The sequence below is a fragment of the Episyrphus balteatus genome, chromosome 1, assembly GCF_945859705.1.
Source record: "Episyrphus balteatus chromosome 1, idEpiBalt1.1, whole genome shotgun sequence".
NCBI classification, from domain to species: Eukaryota; Metazoa; Arthropoda; class Insecta; order Diptera; family Syrphidae; genus Episyrphus; species Episyrphus balteatus.
The window spans coordinates 138,031,688-138,059,423 of record NC_079134.1 but is presented as its reverse complement, the minus strand read 5'-3'; the positions used below and the strand labels follow the sequence as shown (position 1 = coordinate 138,059,423).

Genomic DNA, 27,736 nt, shown 5'->3' with positions numbered 1-27,736 from the left:
CTGAATAGCTGAAGAACCTCAAGCGTGGCTTTATATTAAAACCTTCCAATTTAGGTCTAAAATAATAATTATTTTTTTGTTTGATGAACAACCAAAGTTCATAAACGTGATGAAAACCTCAAATATGTAAATCTCAATCCATATAAGCTTTTACTAGCAATTTTTTTTTAAAACAACTTTTACTACTTGATACCTATATTGCTCAGGTAATAAAATAAGATAAAACCCAAATCTTCAATTCATAAAACCAACTTCCAGACATGAATGAAGTTAATTGGACTCAAACTTTCGGCCTGCAGTGTATAACGACGAAGTATACGAGCTATTCAATGGGTTTTCGCTAGTCAAGAAACTATATTAACATCAACGTTCCATAAAGTTTTCAATCATAATTCAGAGCGTACAAAAAGCAGAGGTACTTTAGCACCTATGAAGAACAAACTTTTAATCAGATCTCAAAGGGCTTGTGTTGCCAAATATGACTGGATATTGAGCTAGCCGGAAGATACTATTGAATATAGCGGATCAGTGCGGGACCAGATTAAAAGAAATGTCTGCTGTTCATCTTTAAATTCGAAAATGCGAAATCAAAAAATAGTAAAAACTGGAAAATTGTCAGCACTAAAAAGTAAGTACAAATTTTAAGTTATGTAAATTAGAAATTTATTGTGTTTTTATTCGTTTTCCTCGATTTAATTCAAATTCTTTAGGATGTTTTAACTTCCGATGATGATGCATATTTGAGCGAACTTTAAAAGTCTTATCACAATGAGGACATTTATACAATCGATCTCCTGTATGTTTTGCCAAATGTTCCTATAAAGCAAATTACAATATTAATTCGTAATATCATAATATTCATGATCATGAACTTACCGTTAGTGCTTGAATTTTTTTAAAAGACTTTTCACATAAAGTGCATTTATGCAATCGTTCACATTTATGTACATAGTCCATGTGATTTTTTAGCGCTCTTTGGCTAGGCGAATTTTTGCCACATATATTGCAAGTATAAGTTACATTTGAATCTTCTGGGTGCAAGGCTATCATGTGTGCCTTGAGAATTCCTTTAGTAGACAATTGTGCTCCACAGATATTACAGTCAAACTTGGGTTTATTGCCCGAGTGTTGCAATTGATGTCGTTCAAGTGCCTTATTGCCACGAACAGTTTTCCCACAAAGATGACACATTTTACTATAAGATATTCTGTGTACATTGAAATTATGAGCTTTTAATTTCACTTCATTTGGATAACTGAAATTATCAAGAAATCATAAAAATGCTTTTTTTTGGTGAATGTTGAAAAAGAAACTACCTTTTTCCACATTCTGTGCAAAAATAGGTTTTTTCTTCCGTTTCATTTAATTCATGAGTTTCTTCATGCTTATCACGTACACTTTGAGTAAGAAACTTCCTAGAACAGTGTTTGCATTTGAATGATGTTTTTTCTTCCTCAGTGACATGGCAAGTTTTCTTATGGAAATCTAAGCTATAACGACTTGAAAGACGTTTGTCACATTCATCGCACTTGAAATAGTCTGGATTCAAATGCAAATTAATGTGATCAACTAAGTCGGAAGCGCGGAAGAATTTTCTCTTGCAACAGATCATATAACCTGTTGTTTTGTGAATTAGTTTAAAGTGTTTCTTCAACTCTTTGAAGTTTTTCATTGGCTTATTGCATTCATTACAGAATAAATTTGTATGAGCTGCTATTAGACTATCGAATTGTTGGGATAAAAGTGATTTATTGGATTTCTTTGGAGATTTATGCTCATTAAACCCATCATCATTCAACTTTGAATGGGCTTCTGAGTGTTCAATTTTTATTTCTGTTTTATTAGCCTGTTCATCTTCATTGTCATCAGAATAGGAATCATTTTCAAATTCTTGTTCCTGAGACGAGTGATTGATCTCATCTTTAAGACCATCGAAGTTATCATCTTCATGGAGATGGACTTCGCAGAGTTCAATTTTTATTAGAGCCTCGTCATTTTCGTTTTTTGCATATTCTAATTCTAGTTTCGAATGATGACTTTTTCTATCATCTTCAAGTTCAAGAATTATTTGCCATTTCTTTTGGGCATTTTCTACAGATTGACAAAATAAATTAAAACTACGTAGATTGTCCAAACAACTTCGACAAACTATTGTTGATTTTTCGTCATCAGGTGGGACCTTTAAAAGATGGGCATATTAAAATTTCAACAGTATTGATCTAATTTTGTAAAATATGTAAACAACTTTTGGTGTAGTAAAGCAAAAGGTAGTATTTTCCAATTGAACTACTTAATCCTTAAATAATTTCAAGGTAAATAATTTATTCTTACATGGAATGTAAAATATAAGCTTATAAGATTGGATACATCAAATTGAGATTCTTTATTTTTGAAAATATCAATAAAATCAGTGCATTCGTTTACACATAATCTACACAACATTTTTTAACTTTTGTCGACAACAAAATGCAAAAACAAAACAATAAATAAAAATAAAGAAATGTCAAAAAAAACTGCTGCAGTGTTGCCGGAGAGAAATATTAGAAGGTAGTACGGCAGAAAAAAAGGGGAGTATTTTGAACAAAATAGGAGTACAGCCATTTTTTTGTCTTGAAATTTTTTTTTAGTTTTATTTTAAAAAAAATATATTAAGTTAAACATAAAAAACAAAACAAAAAACAAAACATAAATAAATAAATTATTAATATAAAATAACAATATCTGTCTTATGGTAGATAGCTTAATTTATAGTAATATTATTTTTTTAGAATACAAATTAGGAACTTAGATATTGTAATCACAAGATATGTATTAAATACATTAAATAGAAGTGAGGTTTTGCAAAAATCAAGGTATTTTGATTATATGGTAAGTATAAAATGATATAAGATAAAAACAAATATTATTTTGTATACGCTTTTAAAAGTTGTTTTGAAGGATTCCATTTGTGGCAATCAACTCTATTTAACAATTCCTTGCAACTCATAATTGCATTTATTGTATTTACTTCCAATCTGTTTCGTTTTTTATCTTTGATGATAAAGAGTTGGGAAAAAACTCGTTCTGCCGCTGCGCTGCTGTGCGGAAGACTTAATAAAGCACTAACAAAATCTTCTGTCAGAGGGAAAAGTGTTTCATTAAGAGCATTTTTAAAAATAAATATTTCTGACCAAAATTCTTCTATTTCTAATGAATTCGAAACCATAGTTTGGCTAAGTAGTGTTCGCCATTCCATGTCGAGGTTTTCAATTTGAAGTTGCACTTTCTGCTAAATTTAAAGGGTCAATGCCTTGAATATGTTTCAGAATTTCGTCATCAAAATCGATTCGCTGTGAAATTTGAGCACACAGGGTCTTATAATATTCTCGGCCAACACCTTTAAACTCAATTATTTCATTTATTTCAATTTTGTTTGTTTTAATAAAAAGTTCAGCTTTAGCCCCAACGTATACAGAGTTAATATTTTTTAAATAAATGTCAGAAAAATTCTGATTTATGAATCCGGACGGACTGAGATTGAAATTCTAAGTTTAGCTGCTTAGTCAACTGGAGAACATAGGATAGAAATAATAAATACAATTTTGTGGTATCATTTAGTTCTTCTTGAATCTTGTGAACAAGATCTAGATTGTTGTCAGAAGATTCAAATTCAAAAGAATTCTCCAAAAAATAATGTAATAATGCAGGCCACTGTTCTAGCGTTCTTGCCTGTTCAGTGTTCAAGAGCTAACCACCTAGTAAAAATTCCCTTTGAAGGTAAAAGTGCTGCCAAATTTGCATTAAATTTAAAGTAAATTAAATTTATTTAGGCTGACATTACACTTTGCTACAAGTGTAAAATATTGTATGTCATTAAAAAAAATAGGAGTACGAATGTGAAAGTAGGAGTACGGGAGTACGGAGGTGCTGAAAGTAGCACAATACTCCTATGGGAGTACTTTCGGCAACACTGAACTGCTGTGAGGATGAGGATGAATGCATTCAGCACAACGAAAAACAAAAACCAATAGTCGCGTTCGGGAAATTATTTTTCATCTATTACTGCGTTTACACTAATAGTTGGAAAACCATTCGGAAATTGCCCTGCAAACAAAAACTCAGTAGTTTGGTTGAAAAAACAACCACAAACAAAAAAAAATCTGTAACTTTATGTGTGAATTGGGTTAAATATTTAACCTCTATTAAATTTTTGACACTATTGAGGTGAATAAAAAAAATTTCAGCTGTATGGCTTATATTAGGTGTGTTTTTTAATAAAACCGGTCTTAACTAGACAAAAAAAACGCAGTCTGGGCTAAGCAATTTACATGTTAAATACAACAACACGTTAGCCCCTTGGGCTTAGTTGTTTAGCCCAGAGTTTTCTCTGGGCTTAACTTTTTGAAGAGTTTTAAATCTGTGCTACCAAACTAATTTTTTCATAAATTGTTTAGAATTTGTTTAAAAACGTGAAAACTCATGTTTGGAAGGACAAAATGTATTATAATAGTTTTGCTAGCATACATTTTTGTATCTCTTTGTAAAACATACATGAAAAATACAAGAAAATGACGAAAGCGAAAAATATGACAACTCTAAATTTTTGTTGTGTCTGCTGTTTTCGGAACATTCAATATACAGTGCTGCCAAGATTTCAGGTTAAGCCCCGAGGCGTTTTTTTTGTCCAGTTAAGACCGGTGGTAGTAAAAAACACACCTATTGTTTAGTATTTTTCTCTGACTCTTTTCTGTCATGATATTCCTTTTTAATAAAAAAAAAACAAAACAAAACCATCTGCCAAAAAAATTTAACCTAAATTTAACCGGGTCCCAGAGCCCATTAAATTCTTAACAGCTGAAAATTTTTCATTCACCTCTACAGTGTCAAAAATTTAACAGGGGTTAAATATTTAACCCAATTCACAGACGTCCTTACCAACGAATTTCCCCTTCGAAACAAAAAAATTAACACTTCACTTGCAAGCTGGATTACGAGAGCGATGTATGTGATGCAAAGTGTCTTCTCTTTGTTCATGTTAAGCAATTCACTACAGCATCACTAGTGTTTTACTTTTTTAGTTGAGTGCGAGTGTCAATTATTTCTTAAAAAACTTAAGTTTTCCTGTTCATTAAATGTTAGACTCTCCTTTTCATCGAAATATCAATTAAAAAGAATTTTTCAGCTTCTTAAAAGTAATCTTATTTTAGCCAATCAACATCAAAAATCAAACAAATTAATAAAAAAAAAAAAACACAACAACAACATTACGAATACAAACCACTGAAAAATATCCGCATTAAGCCTTAACTACATTGGCTCAAAAAGTGAAAAAGTACAAAAGTGAACATTTTCAAACGCATTTTTGTATAGTATTTCGGCTTGAAAAATTAAAACAAATGATGCAGAAAGCTTATTTTTTGGTCTAATAAACAATTTGTATAGATACTGTTTTTCACAAAACAATTTCGATAGCCAGAAAAAAAATATGTTCACTTTTGTACTTTTTCAAAAAGTGGTGTATGTAGTTAAGCCTTTAGAAGTACTTCTGCAATACTTTATGAAAGTACTGCTGAATCTGCATATCAACGAAGTACATCCAGATACCAAAAGTACTTCGTTGATGCACTTTGTACTTTACTTTTTAATGGCGCGGAAATTCATGGTAGTGAGAGATAGTTGTTTCACGTACCCATTCTTATGTATAAGTCAGCTATTACATGAAGCCTCAAGGGGCTTGACTCTTTTTTCGAATTTTCTTTGGATAATCATTCTGTGAGGCGCGTACTATTACACGACGCCTCTTGAGTCAAAGACTCAAATTTGACATTTCTCTTTTAATTTAAGTATTGTTGTTGTTGTATCCCACCAAGAAGCAAAAGGAAATGAAAGGGAATGTTGAAAAAAGAAAGAGTGGAAAAAGAAACGTCAAAAAAGAGTCTCAGAATTTTGGCCCACGACTCTCCGGTCGGATAATTTTTTGTTTTATCTTCTTTCTCTTTTGCACTAATTAGTTTTGAAAAGAGGCGCGCCTCTTGAGGCTTCATGTAATAGCTGACTAAGAAGTACATAAATAACTTCAGTTTTTTTTCCGAGTGCCTATATTTTTTTAGTGGAAAAGAAGTACTTCTTATACGTACATACTTCACTGGTTATTTCTGTACTTCTATGTTTGCTGCGTGTGTTTCCCTAGAAATTACGTCCTATTCCGCTTTTCGATTTACGTGAATAGTTAAAGGGATGTTGATTTCAAAGTGCCTGGCTACACTTCGAGTAATCGCCTAACCAGTGAATTTGTAGACAAGACGGATGAGGAGTGAAGGGAAAAGATGCTCACGAAGTGAACTGAATTTTCTGAGAGCTCTAGGTCTATTGCATTGAGATGTAACTGGTTATTCTAAAATCGATATTCTCTTATAAAATTTCTGAACCAAGACTAAACCACTTTTGTACAAACGGGTTCAGCCTAGGATCAGGAATTTAAGATTTAACTCACCGACTTTGGGTGTTAAGCTGTGGATTATCTTTGATCAAAGCATTGATTCAGCTATTTTAATATATATGGACCTTGAACCAGTGCTAAACCGCAACTTTACCACCGATTTAAGAAGATAAAAGTTACTGAACTACTGAAATCGGTAGTAAAACTGAGTTTTAGCACTGGTTAAAAGTTCATATATATCCTAAAATAGCCAAATACATGTTCGAATCAAAGTTGACCCACAGCTAGTCCGCCGCAATCGGTAAGTTATATGAATGAACCAACGCTGAACTACGTTTGTACAACTGGCCATAAATTTCTAAAAGTCTGTACACCTATGTACCTTTAAATACCTCAAATAAAAGCTCATCTGAATGTTCATTTATAATTGGTGAATTACTGCAGTGGTGAATAAAGAAATGACACTTCATCAGAAATTTTTTATTGTTAATTAATTTATAAACAACTATCCAATTATAAAAATTACAGAAAAATTTAATTTTATTTCATTATTTTCTTTGAAGAATATAATTAATTAATTTCATTATGGTGTGCCGATTGTGCTTAACTGATACTGGTCAAAGTATTTTTATATTTAGTGAAGAAAAAATCCAAAAGTATATTGCAAAGTTTTTACAACTTGAGGTGATTTTCTATAAGTGCTTTCAATTTTATTGTGTTTTTTTTTTACAAAGTTAAAATATTTTATATCAGCTCTCACCTGAAGATACAATATCCAAATTTATTTGTTGTCCGTGTTGGGAACAATTGGATGGTTTTCAAAAATTCTGTTTCCAAATTGAAGAAGCTCAGAAAACTCTTCAAAAAGCCAATGAAGAAGCAAAAGTTCCAACTAAAGAAATTGATTGCGAACCACCTCAAAGCGGGGAAATAAGTTTTGATACCTTTAATTCAGATATAGGTAACTTTAATCAATCGTTGTTTTCTATTTTGTTTGTAATAATTATCATGTTTAATTTAAAGGTCTAAATCTACTAAAAGAAGAAAGTATAGAAAGCACATTCGATGGTAAGTTTTTTTCTTTTCTTGTTTTTTTTTTTTTGTTTGTTTGTATTAGGTTATACCTAGAACACATTAACCATCATCCCCTATCATTTCTAGCCCTCCATGGAAACCATTTAGTACATTATTTTTACTTTAATACCTTTAAACTTATAAGAATCAGATCATTATGAGTCTGCTTCTTAAATCCATTTATTAATTAGTTTAGGAGTTTACAGTTTACATGTATATTTTACAAAAACAACATACAGCTGCCAATAAGAATAGAAGTAAAATCTAAATGTGGATAGAAATTTGACAAAGTACCTTTATTATTTTCCTGTTTCCTTTAGCTCTTGCATTGGCAAGAATAATGGAAAGACCTAGATTTTGGATATATGAAGACTTACATTGATAAGATATTAACGTAATTAAACTCTAATTTGTCTATGAATTAAGTTATAAACGAAAATTTTACCTGTAGTCTTTGAAAAACTAAAGCAAAGGAAAGATATTCGTGGTTGAATATTGTTTGATTTAAAAAATCTCCTTTTTGGTACAATAAGCGCCTACATTAAGAACACACTTTTTAAACATGGTTCCATTTTAGTTTGATTTTATCTATTTCTTCTACAGATTCCATTGCTGTTTAAACATTTGCTTCATATGCTATCTGATCTCATACCTCAAACCAAGAAACCAATAGCAATTCATCCAAAACATGATGGTTATCAATATTTATCACCTAATTTTTTCGCATTTAGAAATAGATTTTGTTGGTGGACCCAAACTGTGAAGTTATTTTTCTACTTTTTTTCAAAATGTTGCTACTCTTTGCTCTTCTTCAAACTGATTTGTTGTGAAATTATTAGCAATATCTGTTTTTTTTTCCAGAAAGCTGATTAAAACTTGAACTTGCTGAGTTTTTGATGAATTCGACCATAAAAAGATAAATTTTTATTAATATTTTTATTATTATTTTGCTGAGAATTGCTTACATTGTTTGTTCCGCTTTTGATTCTGACAACTTAATAACAGGGAAATATTCAGAAAAAAAGAACACAAGACTTCTCATAAACAAAAAGTTGCCGATAGCTATTTTTCCATGGGAATTTTTTTTCCCAATTTCGAAAAGTTCTCGATTCCAATTTTTCGAATATGGGAAAAAATCCATGGAAAAAAAAGTTCCCGATAAACCCAAATGTCGTTGGGAGCTTCTCAAGAAAAAAGTTGCAGAATACCTTATAACAGTACAAAATTAGCTGCTGAAAAAGCTTAATGGTTATTTTTTAAGATTGGTAAAAAGCTCAAAAATAAAATTTAACCATGTTTAAAAAACTTGTCTTAAATAATAAAGGCGCTTATTGTATAAAAAAGGGAAACATACAAAATTTCCAAAAAAAAACTTGGTTTCCCCTTTTGTATATTATTTTTTATCTCAATGTGTACATTTTTACTTTTTTTAGTTAATCCGTATTTACGTAATAAGATAAGTTAATAAGGCCAAAAAATGTAAGCTACTTTGATTAAAACCTCAAAAATCGAGCAAAATAAACTAAAAATATGTATTTATTCGTATGTGAGTGCAATCTAGTCACCTTCTCTGCGCTTTACTATCGGAAGGGTTCATTTTACATGTTACAGGCATATGTTGTAGATAATTTCGCGACAAAAAATATAATGACCTCTGATCACCTCCGATCCATAGGTCGCGAGATATTTGCGAAAAACTTTTCGTAACCTTTTGACCCTTATAACTTTTTTAGCCGGCACGATATCAATGTCGATTTGTCACATCTTCATTACAACGCTATAATAAAGGTGTATACCAAAATTCAGCCTAGAAAAAAAACGAGTTTTTAATCATTTTCGCAAAATTTGTAAACGAAGAATGTGTATAAGTACTCTTCTGTAGAGTAGCTAAAAAGTAGACTGATAAAAAAATGATTTTTTTTTTTAAATATGAGATTGATGTAAAAATGGAAAACTGCGAAGCGGAGGATCTTCCCATTATTATGTATTAAGAGATCATATTTGGTGAGTATGTTCTAGAGGTCTGATGTACATACTTACATATATCATCGGTATGTTGCTTGGCAGATAGAGTTGAAGTTTTTCGAATTCTTCGATCTCCTTGTATACGTAAATTGGGCTTCCATAACATTAAAACCGCTCGACATAGAGTTGTTCGCAACTTTTTCCTTTTTTCTATACATTTCTCTTTTATGTGACTATTGAAATTTAAATTTGATGACAGGGCTATTCCTGGGCTCTAACTCTAGAATTTCCAAAAATCATTGTCTTCGGTTTCAAAGGGTTTAGCTTTTAAACCCATAGTTTTCAATATTTGTCTAACTTATTATTCATTAGCTGTAAGCTATTATTGGCGTGTATAAAAATATTAACGTAAGTCTCTCTTGTACACCCATATAAGTAAATTTACCAAGTTGTCATTAAAAAAAGCGAAAGTGAATGGGGTCAATACACAGCACTCAGGAACTCCAGTAATAATTATAAATTGATCCGACTGAATGCAGAGTTTATCACAGTCCAATCACGCTCTCCCATAAAGAAACATTCAGAAAAAAAATATTGCATTTCATCAGCAAAATTTACTTTGTAAAGTGTTTGTTTTTTTTTTACTTTTTTTTATTGGCGCTCTATAGCTAAATAAAACGTTCGGACAGTTCCCTTAAGCAATTTTTATTGGTCCTTAAATTTAATTCTTTTCGGTAAAAGTTAATAGCATTTCAAAATTTTGTTTTAGTTAATTTTAACATATTTTTGTATTCATATTTGGTTTAACATTTAAAAGCTATAGCTCATCCAGGACAGTTTCTTGTTTCAACTAAGGAGCAATTTTTGTCCTTAGAGACAACAAAGACTCTCTACTTTAATAGATCTTATACTGTACTGTAGACAGAAATCAAGCCATAAGACAACAATAAACAAGGTTTTTGATCACATTTTCCAAATTTTAACAGTTGTATAAAGTTATACAACGTTTATAAATACGGGGGTAAATGTTTAATTAATATGCCCTATTCTGAAAGAAATCTTCCGGCGAAATGTTTATGGAAAAGGATTTTTTTTCTAAAAAAAAAAAAGAATTGTTAACATCTATGGAGTACCTACTCAAAAATATTTTTAGTCCATTAAAAAAAAAAAATTATTTTAAACATAGTGCAGTTTCATGACCGCAAGTGTTCATTAGTATTGCATATTTGTGATATTTGTTGTGTTTATCCACAATTTTGTTAGATTTTCGGTATTCAGTTCTATTTAAAAAAATAAAATTCAATTCTAGATAACAGCGATATCGATGATGTATTGTTCTGCCTGGACGGAGATAATGTAAAAGTTGAGTTACATAACGAAGAGTCTACAACTGCAATTGCAACAAATCGTTCTCCTAATACTAGTGAATCTACTCCAACACAAAGAGTTACACGAAGGTCAGCCATTCAAAATGCTGAAACTGAAACAACTTCTGAAATATCACCAAAAAAGAGAAAAACCACTCGAGTTAAAAAAGAAGAAGTTGAAAATCAGGACGAAATAGATGAAAAAGACGAACAAAAAGAACAAGATGCAGAGAACAAAAATACCGATTCTGGAACAACTGCGAAAAGAAAAAGAGGTCGACCAAAAAAAGGTGAAGAAGTTACTCCGAAAAAGGTGAAATCGGTTAAATCTGAAAAATGTTCGAAAATCTTTCAAACTGCTAGAGAGTTTGATGTTATTATAAAGCAACACATGACTCTATCGTGTGACGTTTGTTATGTTAAATTTGTTGATTTTGCCGAATTGAAGAAACATTTTCGACATGTTCACAAAAGCAGGGGCTATGCTGTTTGTTGCAATAAAAAATTATTCAAAAGAGGTTTGGTTGTAGATCATATCAATGTGCATAATAATCCAGAACATTTTAAGTAAGTTATTCAATTAAAACACTTTGTTTGTTGTTTAATAATTTTTTTCCCTTTTAAAGATGCACAAAGTGTGATAAGGTGCTAGCTGATAGAATGTGCCTTCGCAATCATGACCTTTTGTTCCACCAAAACGAAGAATCCTTAATCTATCAATGCGAGCATTGTCCTGAGAAGTTTGCCAAAAAGTATTTATTGGATCATCATAATGTTAAACATATTCGAAAGGACAAAACCAAATTGCAATGTCCCACCTGTGGAAATGGGTAAGTTGTTGAGTCTTCTAAGTCATACCTTTCAAAGTGAAATAAACAATTTCGTTTTAGTTTCCTTACCGATGCAACATTGCAGAAGCACATACAAAAAATCCATTCTACAGATTATGACAATATTTGTGAAATCTGTGCCAAGATTGTTCGTGGCAATGCCGCTTTTGAGAGGCATATGAAAGAGCATGAAGGCATTGTCTTGCCACGGTTTCAATGTAATATATGTGGAATGTGGCTAAAGACTAAACGTATTTTGGTAAAACACATTGAAAAACACGATGGCAGAACATACCCTTGCAAAGTTTGTGGCAAGCATTCGGCATCGAAGAGTGCTTTGCAAAGTCACATGAGTTATGTGCATGATTTATCACGAAAATATAGTTGCACGCTTTGTGATAAGTCATTTAAAAAAGCTGTTGCTCTTAAAGTAAGACCTTTTTAGATATTTTTTGTACAAATGCTTTAATTTTGTTTATTTTTTATTTTAAAGGAACACATGACAACCCACACCGGAGAAGTACTTTACACATGTCCGCATTGTCCAACAACATTCAATTCTAGAGCCAATATGCATTCGCATCGAAAGAAAAAGCATCGAGAAGAATGGGAAGCCAACAGACTTTTGCTTAAAAAAGAACTTTTAGAAAAACCAGCAGAATAGAAATAATTTATTTGGATACTGCTTATTAAACTTAATTGAAAGATATTTCAGAATTATTGTATTTATAGAAATTTCTAGATGAACATGTTTTTATAATTTGATTTTATTAAAATAAAGTAAGATAAAATTTTAATGTATACAAAATCATCATAAGATATTTTTCTGAGTTCACAGTTTGGTTGGTAGGAAATTCTAGAACCACCAAATGTGGAGTATATTTTTACAATGGACAGAAATGCTAGGGCACTGAAAAAATGAGCCAATTTTCGGGCCGTCAATAAAAGCTATTGAAGCTATTTTTTTGACTGGAAAATGAGTGGTTTTACTAAATTTCCGTTCAGAAAAGAACGTTGACTTAAAATACAGTATATACATTAGGGTGGGTCAAAAAAATCGAAATTCTTTTTTTTGAATTGGTACTCCGAAAAATCGATTGCTAGACCCCTCTAGAATATACACACCAAATATGAGCTCTTTATATTAATGGGAAGGTCCTCCGCTTTGCAATTTTCCATTTTTACATCAAGCTTCTACTAAAAAAAAATAATTTTTTTATTAATTGACTTTTTAGCAAATTTCTTTTCATATTCTTGTAGGAAATTGAACGCTCTACAAAAAAGGCCCTATACACTTTTTTCGTTTATCTAACCGTTGAATAGATATTTGAGGTCCAAAAATCGAGAAAATCTTTAAAAATTCGTTTTTTGTTCTTAATTTTGTAACAAATTGAAAAATTATATTGATCAAACGCGCAAGACATATTCTTGTTGAAAATTGATTGCTCCACAAAAAAGGTCTTGTTAACTTTTTTCATTAATCTAACCATTCTAAAGATATTGGAGGTCAAAGTTAAAAAAAAATATAAAAACATTTTATATTTTTAAAAAATTTCTAATTCACTGAAACTTCATTATTTTCAAATTAGCAAGATATATTCTTGTAGGGGCTTAAACGTTCTACAAAAAATTTCATGGAATGAAATTGATTGCTTTAACCGTTTAGAAGATATTCGTATCCAAACCAATGCTCACTGATTTCAATAGTTTTCTTATGACCCGTATGCATTGCGATTTGGATACGAATATCTTCTAAACGGTTAAAGCAATCAATTTCATTCCAAGGAATTTTTTGTAGAACGTTTAAGCCCCTACAAGAATATATCTTGCTAATTTGAAAATAATGAAGTTTCAGTGAATTAGAAATTTTTTAAAAATATAAAATGTTTTTATATTTTTTTTTTACTTTGACCTCCAATATCTTTAGAATGGTTAGATTAATGAAAAAAGTTAACAAGACCTTTTTTGTGGAACAATCAATTTTCAACAAGAATATGTCTTGCGCGTTTGATCAATATAATTTTTCAATTTGTTACAAAATTAAGAACAAAAAACGAATTTTTAAAGATTTTCTCGATTTTTGGACCTCAAATATCTATTCAACGGTTAGATAAACGAAAAAAGTGTATAGGGCCTTTTTTGTAGAGCGTTCAATTTCCTACAAGAATATGAAAAGAAATTTGCTAAAAAGTCAATTAATAAAAAAATTATTTTTTTTTAGTAGAAGCTTGATGTAAAAATGGAAAATTGCAAAGCGGAGGACCTTCCCATTAATATAAAGAGCTCATATTTGGTGTGTATATTCTAGAGGGGTCTAGCAATCGATTTTTCGGAGTACCAATTCAAAAAAAAGAATTTCGATTTTTTTGACCCACCCTAATATACATAATTATTAAAACCAAAGTTTCATTAAAGTATGGCATTTGAAAAATATTATGTGAAAAAAGTAGAATTGCGGAGCCTCTCATAACTTGATCCACTATAGTAACATGAAAACCACGTTTTGCTAAAGTTCAAATGCGGGTAGCGGGGAAACCACGCAACTTAAAATTAAATCATCATGGATTTGCTTTCTTAGAGTCCTAGAGAACATCCCTACAATGTTTGAGCGAAATCTAAAATGAGACAGAAATTCCGATTGAACGCTTTGACGGAACGCTTTGATTGAACGGAATGACAGAAAACGCCCGGTCCTTAAAAATTGTTGTAATCGAGAGCGGTGAATTTTTTTTTTAACTTTCTTATTTGACCTTTTAATAATGCAGCCCTAAACTAGTTTTACAGATTCATCGCTGGATTCCCTCGATTCCGAGATTTTACCAATTTTATGCTTAATTTTACTCGATTACCCTTGGATTCTTTTTTCGAAAATCTGAAAAAAATAAATTTGTTAGGTCTGTTCACTGTGAACTCATAATACAAAACCAAAACTTTATACAAGGCTTTTGTCCGCAGATAACTGCGGTTTGGCTTTCAGTTATGAATAGCTTAAACACACGCCTCTGGCTGTGGGGAAAACGCTTAAAAGTTTTGAACACATTTTTTAAACAAAAGAGCTGAGCAGAGAACTTTATTACCTTTTCAATCAATTTTGTATTCTTCACTTAGAAAATACTAATTGAAGAACATTAGAAGAAAACAAAATAATAAATAAGTGAGATAAAAAACACAGTTAGTTGCAAAGGGCTTGATACTTAATAAATAGTAATACCGCCGTCTTCTGTACATCAAGTCGGTTACGCAGTGGTTTGTAAATTAAGCCCTCTCGCTGCTAAATAATTGTTCGGTAAGTGGATACAAATCGTAGTGCTATCGGTGATAACATTTTAAAGACCCCTCGATTAAAACTCCACCAATTAAGAGGATTTTCCCCCACATTGGCTCTTTTTTGTTCGGAAAGTAAGTACAATTCCTTTTTGAGGACATTTTCGTGCTACCGTCTTATGGCATTTCCTGACTCTTTGACTTGAAAAATCTAACAATCTAGCTAGATCGTTCTTTAAGCAGGTCCTCATGACGAAACCTGATTTGGTTGTTCATATTACTTTTCATGGAATCCGTCATTCTCATCCTCTTACCTTCGGGATTGGCTTTAAAAGTGCCGAAAAGGTCATTCTCAGAATTTGTTATAATCATAATGTCTTCTTTAATCTTACTGTTACTCGTAAAATGTTTTTTTTCTCTTTCGTGACAAAAGAAAAAATTAACGCACTTATTCCAACTATTATAGCACTCCGAATCCCAATCAGAGGTTTGTAGGAAGACGCCATCACGCACATCCATTTCTACCTAATCAACAATCAGGTAGGAATCGATGTGCATTATTGATTTGATTCTTATTTCATTTCTGAAAAATAGACGAGTAGGTACCTTCTCCTGCATTTTGAAATATCCAATCCAATGAGATATCAAAATAAAGGTCGATTTGATCTCTTATTATCCTTTGAGGTCTGTTGCAAAATTATTTTCAATACAAATATTTTATTTTTATTTTCTTGTAAGCAGATATTTTCTCGTCCAAGCTTCGAAACAAGTTTTTGATTTCAGTTATGGGATAATTTAAAAGTTACCATAATTTATCTTAAAAGTTATTTTCAATTTTAAACTTATTGATGAATCTGTTTTTTTTTTTTTTTTTTTTTAAGGATAGCTTAAAAAGGTTATTCGTATGCACGGCACCTTGTGTTAAATATCATTAATTTTAAATTCTAATCCCTGGAAAGAATTCAAATTTAAAAAGGAATAACACTTATTTTTGTGCATCATTCAACCAAAAGGAATCAAATTTGATAAATGGAAATTTTATTCTTTGTCATACCTTCTCACTTAAAAATTGAATCCTTCCCTTCAATTCCCTTGCAAATAAAAGAAGAAAAAAAAAAAAATAAATCCTGCACATGTTTGTGGGGGCCATAAGAAGAAAATAAAAGAAATCGGTTAAAAAGTACCCCCAAAAACACTCTAATCCAGCTCAGAAGAATAGAAAAGAAAACAGAAGAAATAGACAAAATAAAAATAAGAAAAAAAAAAATAAAGATTTATAAAGCAACAAAAAAGGGGTGACGGACCGATAAATTAAAGCGGCTTCGCATCCCTTTAACGCCTAACAACCGCATCAAATCTGCCGCCGAAAAGAAATCTCCGCAATTTATTTGTGCAAAAGGATTTGCGAAAAGCTTCTGTTGAACCGCCCACATATCCTTTTGTTTAATTTATATATATTTTTCGTCGTTCTTATCTCTTTTTGGAAAAGCTCCCAGAGAAATTTTCGTTTAGAATCGAGGTTTTTCCCGACGACAGACACAAGTGCCATTCAAACAAGAACCCAATACCAAACCAGAGAAGAAATCTCCTTGTTGCCACTGACAATAATAATGTGTGCGAAGCAGTTGCGGTGGTGGACCATGTGGGAGTTGGTATAGGTGGTGAAACCTTACCTGGGATTAGCCAATTGATAAAATATTTATCTGTCTCTATGGTTTTCCATTTCATTAAGGATATGGTAATTTACCTGGCCACAAAACTTATCCCTCTTTCTGGTTGTGTATAGCTTCAGGTCCAGCGCATTTTGCGATGGTCATCCCAACACGGCCGAAAAAGGACAATAAAATAGAAAAACAACGACAACAACGATGTTGTCCAGTCCAAAATCTAGAATCGTATTTGAGCACGAATGTATGGCACCTAATCCTTTATGCATAGGGAATTAATTTCGGCCACTATATTATGGTAGAGGCGGCTTTAATTATCAAAACCAAAATGGAATATTTAATTAATGTTGAGGGCTGATGTGTCGACCATGTGGAGACGACTCTGGAAGAAGGACATCCACATCATCCGTGCATGTTTTGTTGTTTGTTTACTATAAACATTGTGATGTAGAATGTTGTGTTATGATATGATAGGTTTTTAGTGAAATTTTCAAAAGATAGTTATTGTTAAGGACCAACAGAGGGTGTCTTTTGCAGATTAAATCACAGTTTATTGTGGTTTTGGAAAAGGAACAAGTTATAAGGACTCTCTTTTACCTTGCCAAATTTGATTATACCGCAAATCTATGTCTGGTCATCAAATTAATTGCATTTCATTTGTAATTAAAATTTGAAATTTCTTTGTTGTCATTTGTCAATGTTCTAAGGACATTTTGGTTATGAAAGAAGATTTTGATAAGAGGCTCTATATGACGAAACTAAGGGATCCTGACAGAGCAGCTTAGGAGAATTACAATATTATAGTGCAAAAGATGTAATACTTTGTATGTGTGGTTGACAAATGATATAGTGTACCTATAGAACTTTTAATTCTGTGTTAGACAATTTAAGAGCAAAATGTTTTGTTTTTTATAAGGTGGGTGCATTCATTCAAGTTAAATATTTTTAATTGACTTTCTGAGGTATCTATTTAAAAAAATTGATTTTTGTTAAAATGATACCTCTTTACTATACAGGGTGTCCCGGAATGGGATAAGAACATTTTGAGGAATGATTCTTGGGTATATTTTCTAAAAAAAAATTGTTCTACAGTAACTCTCTATCTGCAAAGTTGATACCCTTTAGCGATGATTTAAGAAAACGCTTACTTTGGTATGCCTTCACTCATGTCAATGCTAATAACTCCGTTAATATTTATGATAGAAACTTCATTTAAAACTTGATTTTTAGAAAAAATGTTATTCTTTGTAACTGCATTTAAAAAATGTTAATATCTTTTTTAATTGCTCAGATATTAATTTTTAAAGAGAATTATTTTTTTCTTACCCATGATAATTTTTGAATTTGGGCCCGATTCTCTTCGATAAATGTGTAACAAACATAGTGTTTTTAGTAGAGTAACTAAAGCAAATTATTAGGGAACCCGGCCGAACAGCTCTGATTTTGACGATTTTTTTTTTCAAACGTAGGTAATTAAAAATACTTTAAAGTCTATAGATTAAAAATTGCCGGTGTTGCCGTATTGTTTTTTAAAATTAAAATTAATTTTTTTTTTAACAAAACCAATTTTTTTGCTTAAATTTCATAAAACAAATGATAGCAAAAGATTCTCTAGGTAATTTAAGGAAAATATATAAAAGGCAGTAAGGGACAATCTTCCATCGTTTAAGCGATAAATGCAATTTTCTAACATTCTGACCTCAAACACAAAAAAAATATTTTGAAAACAACGGCAACACCTACAATATTTTAAAATACATTTAAAAAAGCCAGAAGCTCATTCTTATCTCTTAAATTTAAATCCACTAAATTTAATCAAGACTTTTTGAAAAAATGGTCCTCAAACTCAGAATTAAAAAAAAAAAATGTTATTAGAAAAATTTAAAATGACTTTTTTCCAAACTTTTTCTAATAAAATATGAATTTATTTAAAAAAAAATTTTGGCCATAAATATTATCAGTTGAATTTCGAAGCAAAAAAGGTAAAATATATCACACTTTTGAAAAAAAAAAAATGAAAAATTACTTCAATTTCAATGGTTTTTTTTTATTAAAACTGAATGTTTGCATTGAAATAATTAATTTTCTCAAAGAACTTTAAATTTTTGCTATTTAACTTTCAACAGTAAGGGTTATTAAATGAATAAAAAATAATTTTATGTTTAGATGTTGAACTTTAAAAAAAAAATAAGTTACATTTTTTTTCAAAACTTTTATTAAAAAAAGTTCTTCGAAAATGAAATACTTTTTAATTTTTTTCATAAACCGTAATACATATTGACATTTCCTTTTATAATTTGAAATCATAATAAATGCGGCCAAAAAAAATTGAAAATAAATGCATTTTATATTACGACCAAGTTTAAAAAACGACATGTTAAAATTTTTTCAATAATTTTTTTTTTTTCAAAAATCTGAGTTCAATTACCATTCTTTCAAAAGCCGTTCATTCAATTAACTTAATTTTAATTTTACATATATGACTAAGCTTCTAGCTTTTAAAAAATGTTTATTTGAATATTGTAGGTGTTGCCGTTGTGTTCAAATATTTTTTTTTGTGTTTGAAGTCAATTAATAAAAAAATTGCATCTATCGCTTGAACTATGGAAGATTGTCCCTCACTCCCATGTATTTTTTTTCCTTGAATTTCCTAGACAATCTTTTGGCATCAATTAATTTATGAAATTTAAGAAAAAAATTTGAAAAAAATTTGTTTTTGTTAACAAAAATCTTCAATTAAATTTAAAAAATCAAAATGGCAACACCAGCAATTTTTAATTCATTTGTTTGGCCTGTATATCGAGATAGAGACAGGCAGACAGACAAAATTTCCTGACCCACCTTTTTGCATCGTTTTCGAGTCCTAATCGCAAGTAAAATATTATATTACATTTTTACCCCCTGCCCTATTTCATTGGTGGAAATTATAATTACATAATTATAAATTGTATGTTGCACAAGCGTCACAAATATAGGCTTTGAATTTAAAACATTTGAATTAAACAAACATTTATACAAAAAACTTCAATTTTATTTAAGTCTCTTAAAGAAATGCTTTGAAAATACTTTGCTTGTGTTAAAATTGATGCAAAAAAAAGGGTCTGAAATAAGCCTTCGAGAGTCATTTAGGATTCAAAAGGCATATAGTAGTCACGCAAATGCCTAATTTGTATATGCAGCTTAGCCATTCTATCTGCATTGTGGATGTCAAGAAAACAGACCTATTAACAAATTAAGTATTTTTATAGAAAAAAGAGGTTACTCATACGTCAGAGTGACCCGCATCTAACGAGATGGGTATCTACTCTGCCGCGTGCTAAGCAAAAAGGGCGCATATCCACTTTTGTAGTTTTTAGTAAATTGAATTTTATTGTTTCTGGCTTTCGCACCTTTAAATTAAATATTTTAAAAAATTTTAAAAGAATATGGAAAAACCTACCCCCTATTTTAATAAGTAAAACACACGAATGGCTAAATGAAAAGATTCGGAAAAATTGCCATAATCTTGTAATTAACTTAAACCAATAAAATAAAAGATGTTTCATAACATTTCATGAGCAAAAATAGACATTAATTCATAATTAAAAAAATAAAATAACTTAAAAAAAAAACAAAAAAAACATCAAAAATAATAATTCAACATGAAAAATACTTCGTAATTTACTTAAAAATGGTTTAGCATTTTACTAAATAGTTTAAATTTTTTCGCTAATGTATTTTTCAGATATACAGCCGGTTTTCTGGTAAAATCTGGCTTATTTTTGTTTTTTTTTGATAAGATTTGTTTTTCTGCTTAACGAGATACCTCGGGTGATTTGTTTCGCAACAGACATTTATATCCCATTTTGTATGACATTTGCTTTCAGAAAACTTAATTCGGTATTACGCACATAATACTTGGGTTTTAGCACCAAGGGCATATTTTCTTTTTATGGGATGCTTCAAATTATGACCGATTTTTTCTGCTTTACTGTTACAGTCGCAAAATTTGTCATTAATCTGTTAAATCTTTTTTTTTAAGCCAAGGAAAGCGTATTTCACTCAATTGCATTTCAGAATATTTATCACTTTTATTCGAGAAGTAAATATGTAATTTTAAATGGTTTAAGGAACTTTTCACTTCACTATCAATACTTGGCGGAAACTCAGAATTTACACAATTGTCAAGTGTTCATTTACAAAATTGTCCCCTGAAACCTGTCGCATGTCTATGAAATAGGTATCTGATTGTAAAAAGATTCGGCCGATATAAATATTATTATATTTTATCATTTATTTTACATATAAATCCAAAAAAAAGTATTCAAAGTTACTTTTGAAATAACGAATACTACTTTTTAAATGGTTTTTATATCCTTTTTTGAAGATTGTTGAAGCCGTTTTTTTGATAATATTTTGTTTGTAGAAATTTTCAAAAAAATTTCAATAACGAATTAATCGACATATTTAAACAAAATTTGACCCCTTTTGAAAAATTTGATTTTCAAAAAAAAAAAAAAAAATTTAAGTTAAAAAAAAATCCGAAACTAATATTTTTGAAAATTTTTCTTAATTTTTAAATCAAAGTTACTGATTTTAAGTAAAAAGGCGTATGAACTAATAACAAAGTTGTGAGATACTAAGTAAAAAAGGACACATAAGCAAAGAATTATGGATTTTGTGCCTTTTTTGCTTAGTAAATGGTTCATACGCCCTTTTTGCTTAGTATCATGGTAGAAAATGGACATGTGCCCTTTTTCAATTGCGGTTTTGGGCTATTTCAAGTTGGAAATACAATTTTTTTTATCTCACCCAAAAATAAAGTGCTGCTTAAAGTTTTCAAATATGCCACTAACTAATTTTTTGATTTTTGGCTCATGTGCCCTTTTTGCTTAGCACGGCAGTACTGTTGGCAAAACTATTCTCCTAAAAACAGTTAAATAACAAAATATCTGTAATAATATTTTACTAACTGTGTTCTACTGATTTCACCCGCAGCTTGACATTTTATCTCGCAGCCTCACATCGATTCCTAACTAAAGACTGCGATGTAGTAAAAAAAATATCTAATATCAACATCCAATGACAATATGCATCAACAAAATGGTTATCTCTTTGCTTACTGGTCAAAATGTCATTTTGATGATTTCAATTGTTTTCACAATTGCGTGCCACAAACACATTAGATGAGGTGCAGCCTGCTCACGCGGTTGCCTAAGCAAGCCCCTATAGCATGTTACACCCACCATCACAGCCAACAAGAAAATATCCCTGGCACCCTTCCCCAAGGGATATTAATAATAAAATAACAATAATGATGCTTGAATTTTAATCCTCACAATCTGGATACCACCCTTGTGCTCTTCCCTTCTCGCCAGCCACTCCTGCTGTCACTTAACATCCTGCAATTGGCTTAATAATTGCTCCAATAATCGTAAAAAAGTTGTACGCTGACTCTAACCCTCCGAAAAAAAAAAAAAAACACACGGCAGCCTTTGGGTTGTTGGTAGTTGCTGTCGTCGTCGGTTGGTTCGCAGTCTTCAGTCACCGTCTGTTTGTGATGTGCACTACGGGCCTCTTTACGAGCTGCCTAGTGCTTCGCTTTACTGCTAAAACTGATGATGGTGGCGCAGTGGTGTCAATAAGGACTCCACTCGACACTGCTCCCCTCAAGGAAACACATAGTCGTCGTCCTGTCCTGATTCTGGGTCCCCCAAACAACAATAACAACAACTGCTCTGTACTGTAATAACAGTAATAGCAGTTATAACTTTCGCTGACTGCGAGTGTAGGACCGTTTTGGTGCCGTTTTGTTGGTTGTGTTATTAAAAGGCAGTCATGCTAAAGTTTTTCTTTTATTTTCTGCTGAGGGATGCAAGTATTGGCTTTGGGGGGATTTGGTTGGGAGAATTCACTTCAAGGACTATCCGCATGTGCTGCCGGCCGGGCCGGCTGCGTTGGCATTCGTCCTTCAAGCACCAAGCCAACAGTCTAGGGAGGTATAGTGGTGTATTTAATTTTGCCTTTTTGGCTGTTTGTCGACGAGTGGGTGTCCTTTTTTTTATTCTTCTTTATTTTACTTTCGACTTTATGATGAGAAATTTTGTATGTGGGGTATTCCGTTCGAGTGGTCTGCATCACAATCGGACCATTCAGACTTGGCAATCCGTGATGATGTACCAATTCGATGAAAATTGCTTTGATCAGTGATTACAGAGGTTTCAAGAGCCACTTCGATGGGATTTCAACTGTCTGAAATGGAAAGCGCTGGAGTTGGCGGCGGCGGGCGGTGAAGTGGGTGTAATTAAATTTTCTCATTTTATTTTTTTTTAACTTTCAAGTCCGTTTGTGTTGTACCAATATATATATATTTTTTAAGCATTCGAACAGTTTAAGTCTGCGATGAGGCAAAGTCGGCAGGTAGGGGTGTGAATGCGGAAAGCATGCTTGCATGTTGTAAAGTCAATAAAATTGGAGTGTATTGCACGATATTGGGCTTTTGTGACATGTGATTTGGCTTAATGGTATGATAGACCATAGACGTCAACAGAATTTTTAATTTGAACTTGAGTGGCTGAGAATATGCAGACGATAATGAAGAGAACGACATCGTTGTAGCGCGGGCCTTTTTGCAGTTAATAAAAATTAAGTTAATTTGTTTATAGCTACATATACATAGATGTATTATTTAACTTAGTTCATTTATCCATATTGATTGCTTTCAAAATAAACTTCAAGTTATATGAGTGGAATTGATCCAGGGCATTTCCAAAGGCTCCCAAAATTCCAAGCAAAAAAAAATAACTTAAGACAAATTCTGGCAAATTCTTAATTTTTCCACAATTCCATGGGTTCAATGTCGCCATGTCGCCTTGTCGCCATGTCGCCTTGTCGCCATGTCGAACAGTGGAACAGTGGAAAAAAGTCAAATAATTTGATCTTCTAAAACGGGTTTTGAAAAATGCAATATTATAGCCAGACTTCTAACTAGACGAACTGTAAATTTTTTTTTGTAAAATACACCTACAGCAAGCTATACAACCTCTTAAAGGTAACATGTCAAAAGTAGACCATTTAGTGATGATCTACGAAGCGCAGCACCGCGGAGTTAAATTGCTCCAAATAAACCGGTTTTTAATTGGATACTCTTTAAGAAGAGTAAGCTTAACATATTTTATTGGTTTTTTTTGCACTCGAAAGCCTTCGATATAATATTTTGACAAACGTTCTTTTTCAACGTTGCTTGGTAAGGTAAAGTAATGCATTTTACGTGTTTCAAGCACGTATAAAACTGACAGACTTGTTAAGGCTCCGATTTGTACAAAATTGGGCAAAACGGCGGAACTTAACATTGAAATTAGTGCATCTTCTGTTGCAAGTCATAATTTCGGTATGTCTGTTAAAAAAATCTGTGGAGAACTGAATTTGTCACAGGAAACTAAAAATTACCAAATATGAAAACATTAAAATATAATTATACAATTATACCATTCAAAATTTACCACAAATGCATGGACAAAAAATGAAAAAATGCACTAAAAATAATAGATGCATTTTGAAGAATTCACTTTAAATCGCGGATTGACTCCAAAAAGTCTGGTTTTGGAAATGTCATTCTTTCATCAAAAACTTTGCTAACAAAATTACATTTCGCATTGAGCTCCAAGAAGACAATTTTTCCATATTTATGGGAAGATAATACAGTACTTCCCTCATAAAACAAAAATTGAAAAAAAAACTGAATTCTCAAATTCTGAATTCTGTATTATCTTCCCATAAATATGGCAAAATCGTCTTCTTCGAGCTCAATGCGAAGGGTACTTTTGCTAACAAAGTTTTTGATGAAAGAATGACATTTCCAAATCCAGACTTTTTGGAGTCAATCCCCGAATTAAAGGTAGTTCCTCAAAATGCGTCTGTGCATTTTTTTCATTTTTTGTCCATCGCGGTGGTAAATTTAGCATAGTTTAATCATTTTTTTGTGTTTTCATATTTGGTAATTTATAGTTTCCCCCGATAAATTCAGTTCTTCACAGATTTTTTTTAACAGACACACCGAAATAATGACTTGCAACAGAAGATGAACTAATTTCAATGTTAAGTTCCGCCGTTTTGTCCACTTTTTTACAAATCGGAGCCTTAACAAGTCTGTCAGTTTTATGCGTGCTTGAAAGACGTAAAATGCATTACCTTACCTTACCAACATTGAAAAAGAACGTTTGTCAAAATACTTTTTTCCCTCAGAAATTAGTACTTTTTATAGAAAAAATGCAGCCTCGAAACATAATACCAACTATATGACTGACATTGACCATCATGAGATTAACCATAATATACTTATTAAATAACCGTCAACTTCCTTATTTTATATTTAACCATTACAGATTATTCGCATCAGTTAGAAAAATGTTCATTTTGTCAAAATACTTTTTCCGACTATTGTATTTACTTGCCATGAGACTAAAAAATAACGTTAAAAGAAAAGATCATAAAAATCAGGCTGTTCTAAATTTTTTCCATACTTTGCACTGAATCAACGCACTGTGTGTCGCCTTGTCGCCTTTACGCCATGTCACCATGTCGCCTTGTCACCTTGTCGAAATGTCGCCTTGTCGGCTTGTCGCCATGTTGCCTTGTCGCCATGTCGGTCGCCTTGTCGCCATGTTGCCTTGTCGTCTGTCACCTTGTCGCCATGTCACCTTTCCTAATCTTTCGAAGAGACTTCAAGATGCTCCTATTAGAAACAAAGATAGGATTCGCTTACCTTTTAAATCAGTAAATGTTTTGAGAAATTCACTTTTTTCTAATTTAAAAGGTGATTTTTCTAAAAACGATAAATCAGATATAGTATATAAAATCAAATGTTTAGGTGATGGAGCAAACTTTTGTCCATCAGTGTATGTAGGTACTTCCATGCAGCAGAAGCTAAAAAATCGTATAGCTGGTCATAGATCGGATATTAATAACGGGCATTCTGAAAAAACTGCTCTAGCTTTGCATTGTATAGGTGAGGAACATAGGCCAGATTATAACAATGTAGATATTTTACAATCAAAAAAGCATTATAATAAGAGAATGATATTAGAAATGTAACATATTTTAGATACAGACAACACCGTAAATAAGAGATCGGATTGTGAAGGGCTTAGTAGTATTTATAGTCAGTTTGTTAAAAGGAATTTTTTAAGTTGAATTATCAATTTGATAAGAAACATTTTTGAATTTCTTATCAAATAATTAAAAAAGTTTTTATGTTTTGAAATTTTGATAATTAAAAACGTCTTTTTCAAGACATTTTTTATTGATTTTCAAAATATATAAGCTTGATAAAAAAACCTAAACTTTAATCAACTGCAATCAATTGGGGATCATTAGAGGATTCCAGATAAGTATTTATTCTATACGTTTTTAGAGCTTTCTAGAATTATTTTTCTTAGTCCTGAAGAAGCGTATAAGCACACGTGAAACGTCGACAAAGAAGAAAAGATAGACTCAAATCAAGACCTATAGCCAACGAAGAAGATTCACTTTATTATAATTTCAGTGGTAAACTGAATTTGTTGTTCTACCCTGTTTTGACTTTTCAAAACTTTATTTGCCATGAAGCTCTAAGGTGACCCTTGCGTTGCTATAGCTCCTCATTTCAATAATATGCAACCCCCACTAACCAGCATAATATGTAGAAAAATTCACAAATGATAAATGGAATATGTCTGACAAGAAATCTCTATTATGATAATATTCATCCCCTATTTGATATCCCAGATCCCGGCTTTCCCATCAGCCTTAATTCCTTTTGTACACAAAACCAGAGCTCTCGATTTGTTTGTTATGCAGAGCATGTGCTCCTATATAATATAACCGCACAGACAAAGTGGACTGAGTAGAGTAGTATCTATAGCAGCGTTGTAGGATGACGATACAAAGTGTTTGTATAAAACTTAGACGTTTGTGCTAAGGATATGTCCAAGGAATAAACGAACCGAAGAGCCCCCCAGCTTTACCTTTATCATAAGTCATCGCCTTCCGTTAAACGATTTCGTTTAATTCGGATTATCTCAAAAAAGAATCGAATACAGTTTTCTGTCGTTATTTTTATCCAAAAAGGCTCGATGTCGTATAGTCGAAGTCGGTAGTCGTTGTGACAAAAAAGAAAAGACCAAAGTATTAAAATGTATAAATGTAGATATGATCCCCTTTTCATCGAACGTAAATTAACGCTTATTGCATTATTATCCTTGGAGATGTTATCGATTGGAATATATATATTTTTTTCTCCTTCTTCTTTTTTTCCAATTTTCAAAGTTCTTCTTTCTGACTTTGAATACTTAAAAATGTCGGAAATGGAAGGAGAGAAATATTTCGTTTTTTTTTTCTTCTTTCAAATTAAACGATATATTGAAAATGGAAATAGAATTTCAGAAAGGGAGAGGCAATATTATAGAACATGATCCTACAAAAGGATGTATGTATATGAAGAAGCTGGAGGGAATATAAAAATATTTTGTTAACGAGTCCTTTTTTGAAAGCAAATCTTCATTTAATTGGAAAATATTGAGGGCTTTCTTAAATTATTCATATATAAAGATGTTTGTATTTAGAAATATTTTGAAAATAATATTCGTTGCATGAAAAAGTATATAAGTATTAAGTTTGCAGACAGATAGATCCTTAAGCTATTTAATGGTTCAATTACAATAATTTTTGTTTCTAAAGGCATTTTTTTTATGGAAATAAATGTATGAAAAAAATTCTGGTGACTTTTTTCTTATAAGTACTTTGCTTCCATCAGCTTTAATACATTGACTTCGATTCAAAATGTTAGACCCGTTGCGTGGTCAAATACTGTAGAATATAGAATCAATTAAGTCGCACAAAGGACATTTTTAATTATATTTTTGGTAATATCTTTCATATCTTTTGGTGATACGGTGGGATTCCGCCTGGCTGCCGCAAAAAAACCAAAAATTACACTTCACAGTGGGCCAACTTTTTAAAAATCGTTGCAATTTTCGTATTTCGCGTGTGCTTAAAATTCAAAACTAATTTATTTCCTGGCTAAGAGAATATTGGAAGCTTCAAAAGCTGAAAGATAAAATTGTTTGAATGACTCGCGTCTGATACCTAGAGGTATAGTCAAAGTTTCCTTATTTTTTTTATGAAAATTTTCAG

The 27,736-nt window shown here is 31.5% G+C and overlaps 2 protein-coding genes across 3 annotated transcripts; one reads left to right on the top strand and one right to left on the bottom strand.

Annotated features, from left to right (window-relative positions):
• The first annotated feature begins 3 nt into the window (after positions 1-3).
• Positions 4-12,462, top strand: LOC129918840 (transcription factor grauzone-like). 2 transcript variants are annotated; one of them, XM_055999586.1, is made up of 9 exons: positions 4-206; positions 259-628; positions 6,982-7,102; positions 7,172-7,379; positions 7,442-7,486; positions 10,767-11,391; positions 11,451-11,654; positions 11,715-12,084; positions 12,148-12,462. In XM_055999586.1, exons 3-9 carry the CDS (start codon positions 7,004-7,006, stop codon positions 12,316-12,318), a joined length of 1,722 nt encoding a protein of 573 aa, XP_055855561.1. In that variant the 5' UTR covers positions 4-206; positions 259-628; positions 6,982-7,003; the 3' UTR covers positions 12,319-12,462. The 2 variants fall into 2 exon arrangements, with proteins under 2 accessions (XP_055855561.1, XP_055855567.1); XM_055999592.1 differs by having other exon boundaries at positions 4-628.
• LOC129918854 (zinc finger protein 665-like) lies at positions 646-2,507 on the bottom strand. Its single transcript, XM_055999600.1, has 4 exons — positions 2,332-2,507; positions 1,317-2,179; positions 877-1,255; positions 646-816 (listed from the first exon to the last, which is right to left on the bottom strand). The coding sequence occupies exons 1-4, from the start codon at positions 2,440-2,442 to the stop codon at positions 664-666; spliced, it is 1,506 nt and encodes a 501-aa protein (XP_055855575.1). The 5' UTR covers positions 2,443-2,507; the 3' UTR covers positions 646-663.
• Positions 12,463-27,736: the final 15,274 nt, after the last annotated feature.

Bases quoted from the DNA above. Each gene is read 5' to 3' on its own strand.
- LOC129918854 (XM_055999600.1), bottom strand. From the start codon at position 2,442: ATGTTGTGTAGATTATGTGTAAACGAATGCACTGATTTTATTGATATT. The intron at 2,180-2,331 runs GTAAGAATAAAT...CATCTTTTAAAG, and splicing joins GCTTATATTTTACATTCCAT to GTCCCACCTGATGACGAAAA. The intron at 817-876 runs GTAAGTTCATGA...TTTGCTTTATAG, and splicing joins AAAAAATTCAAGCACTAACG to GAACATTTGGCAAAACATAC.
- LOC129918840 (XM_055999586.1), top strand. From the start codon at position 7,004: ATGGTGTGCCGATTGTGCTTAACTGATACTGGTCAAAGTATTTTTATA. The intron at 7,487-10,766 runs GTAAGTTTTTTT...ATTCAATTCTAG, and splicing joins TATAGAAAGCACATTCGATG to ATAACAGCGATATCGATGAT. The intron at 12,085-12,147 runs GTAAGACCTTTT...TTTATTTTAAAG, and splicing joins AAAAAGCTGTTGCTCTTAAA to GAACACATGACAACCCACAC.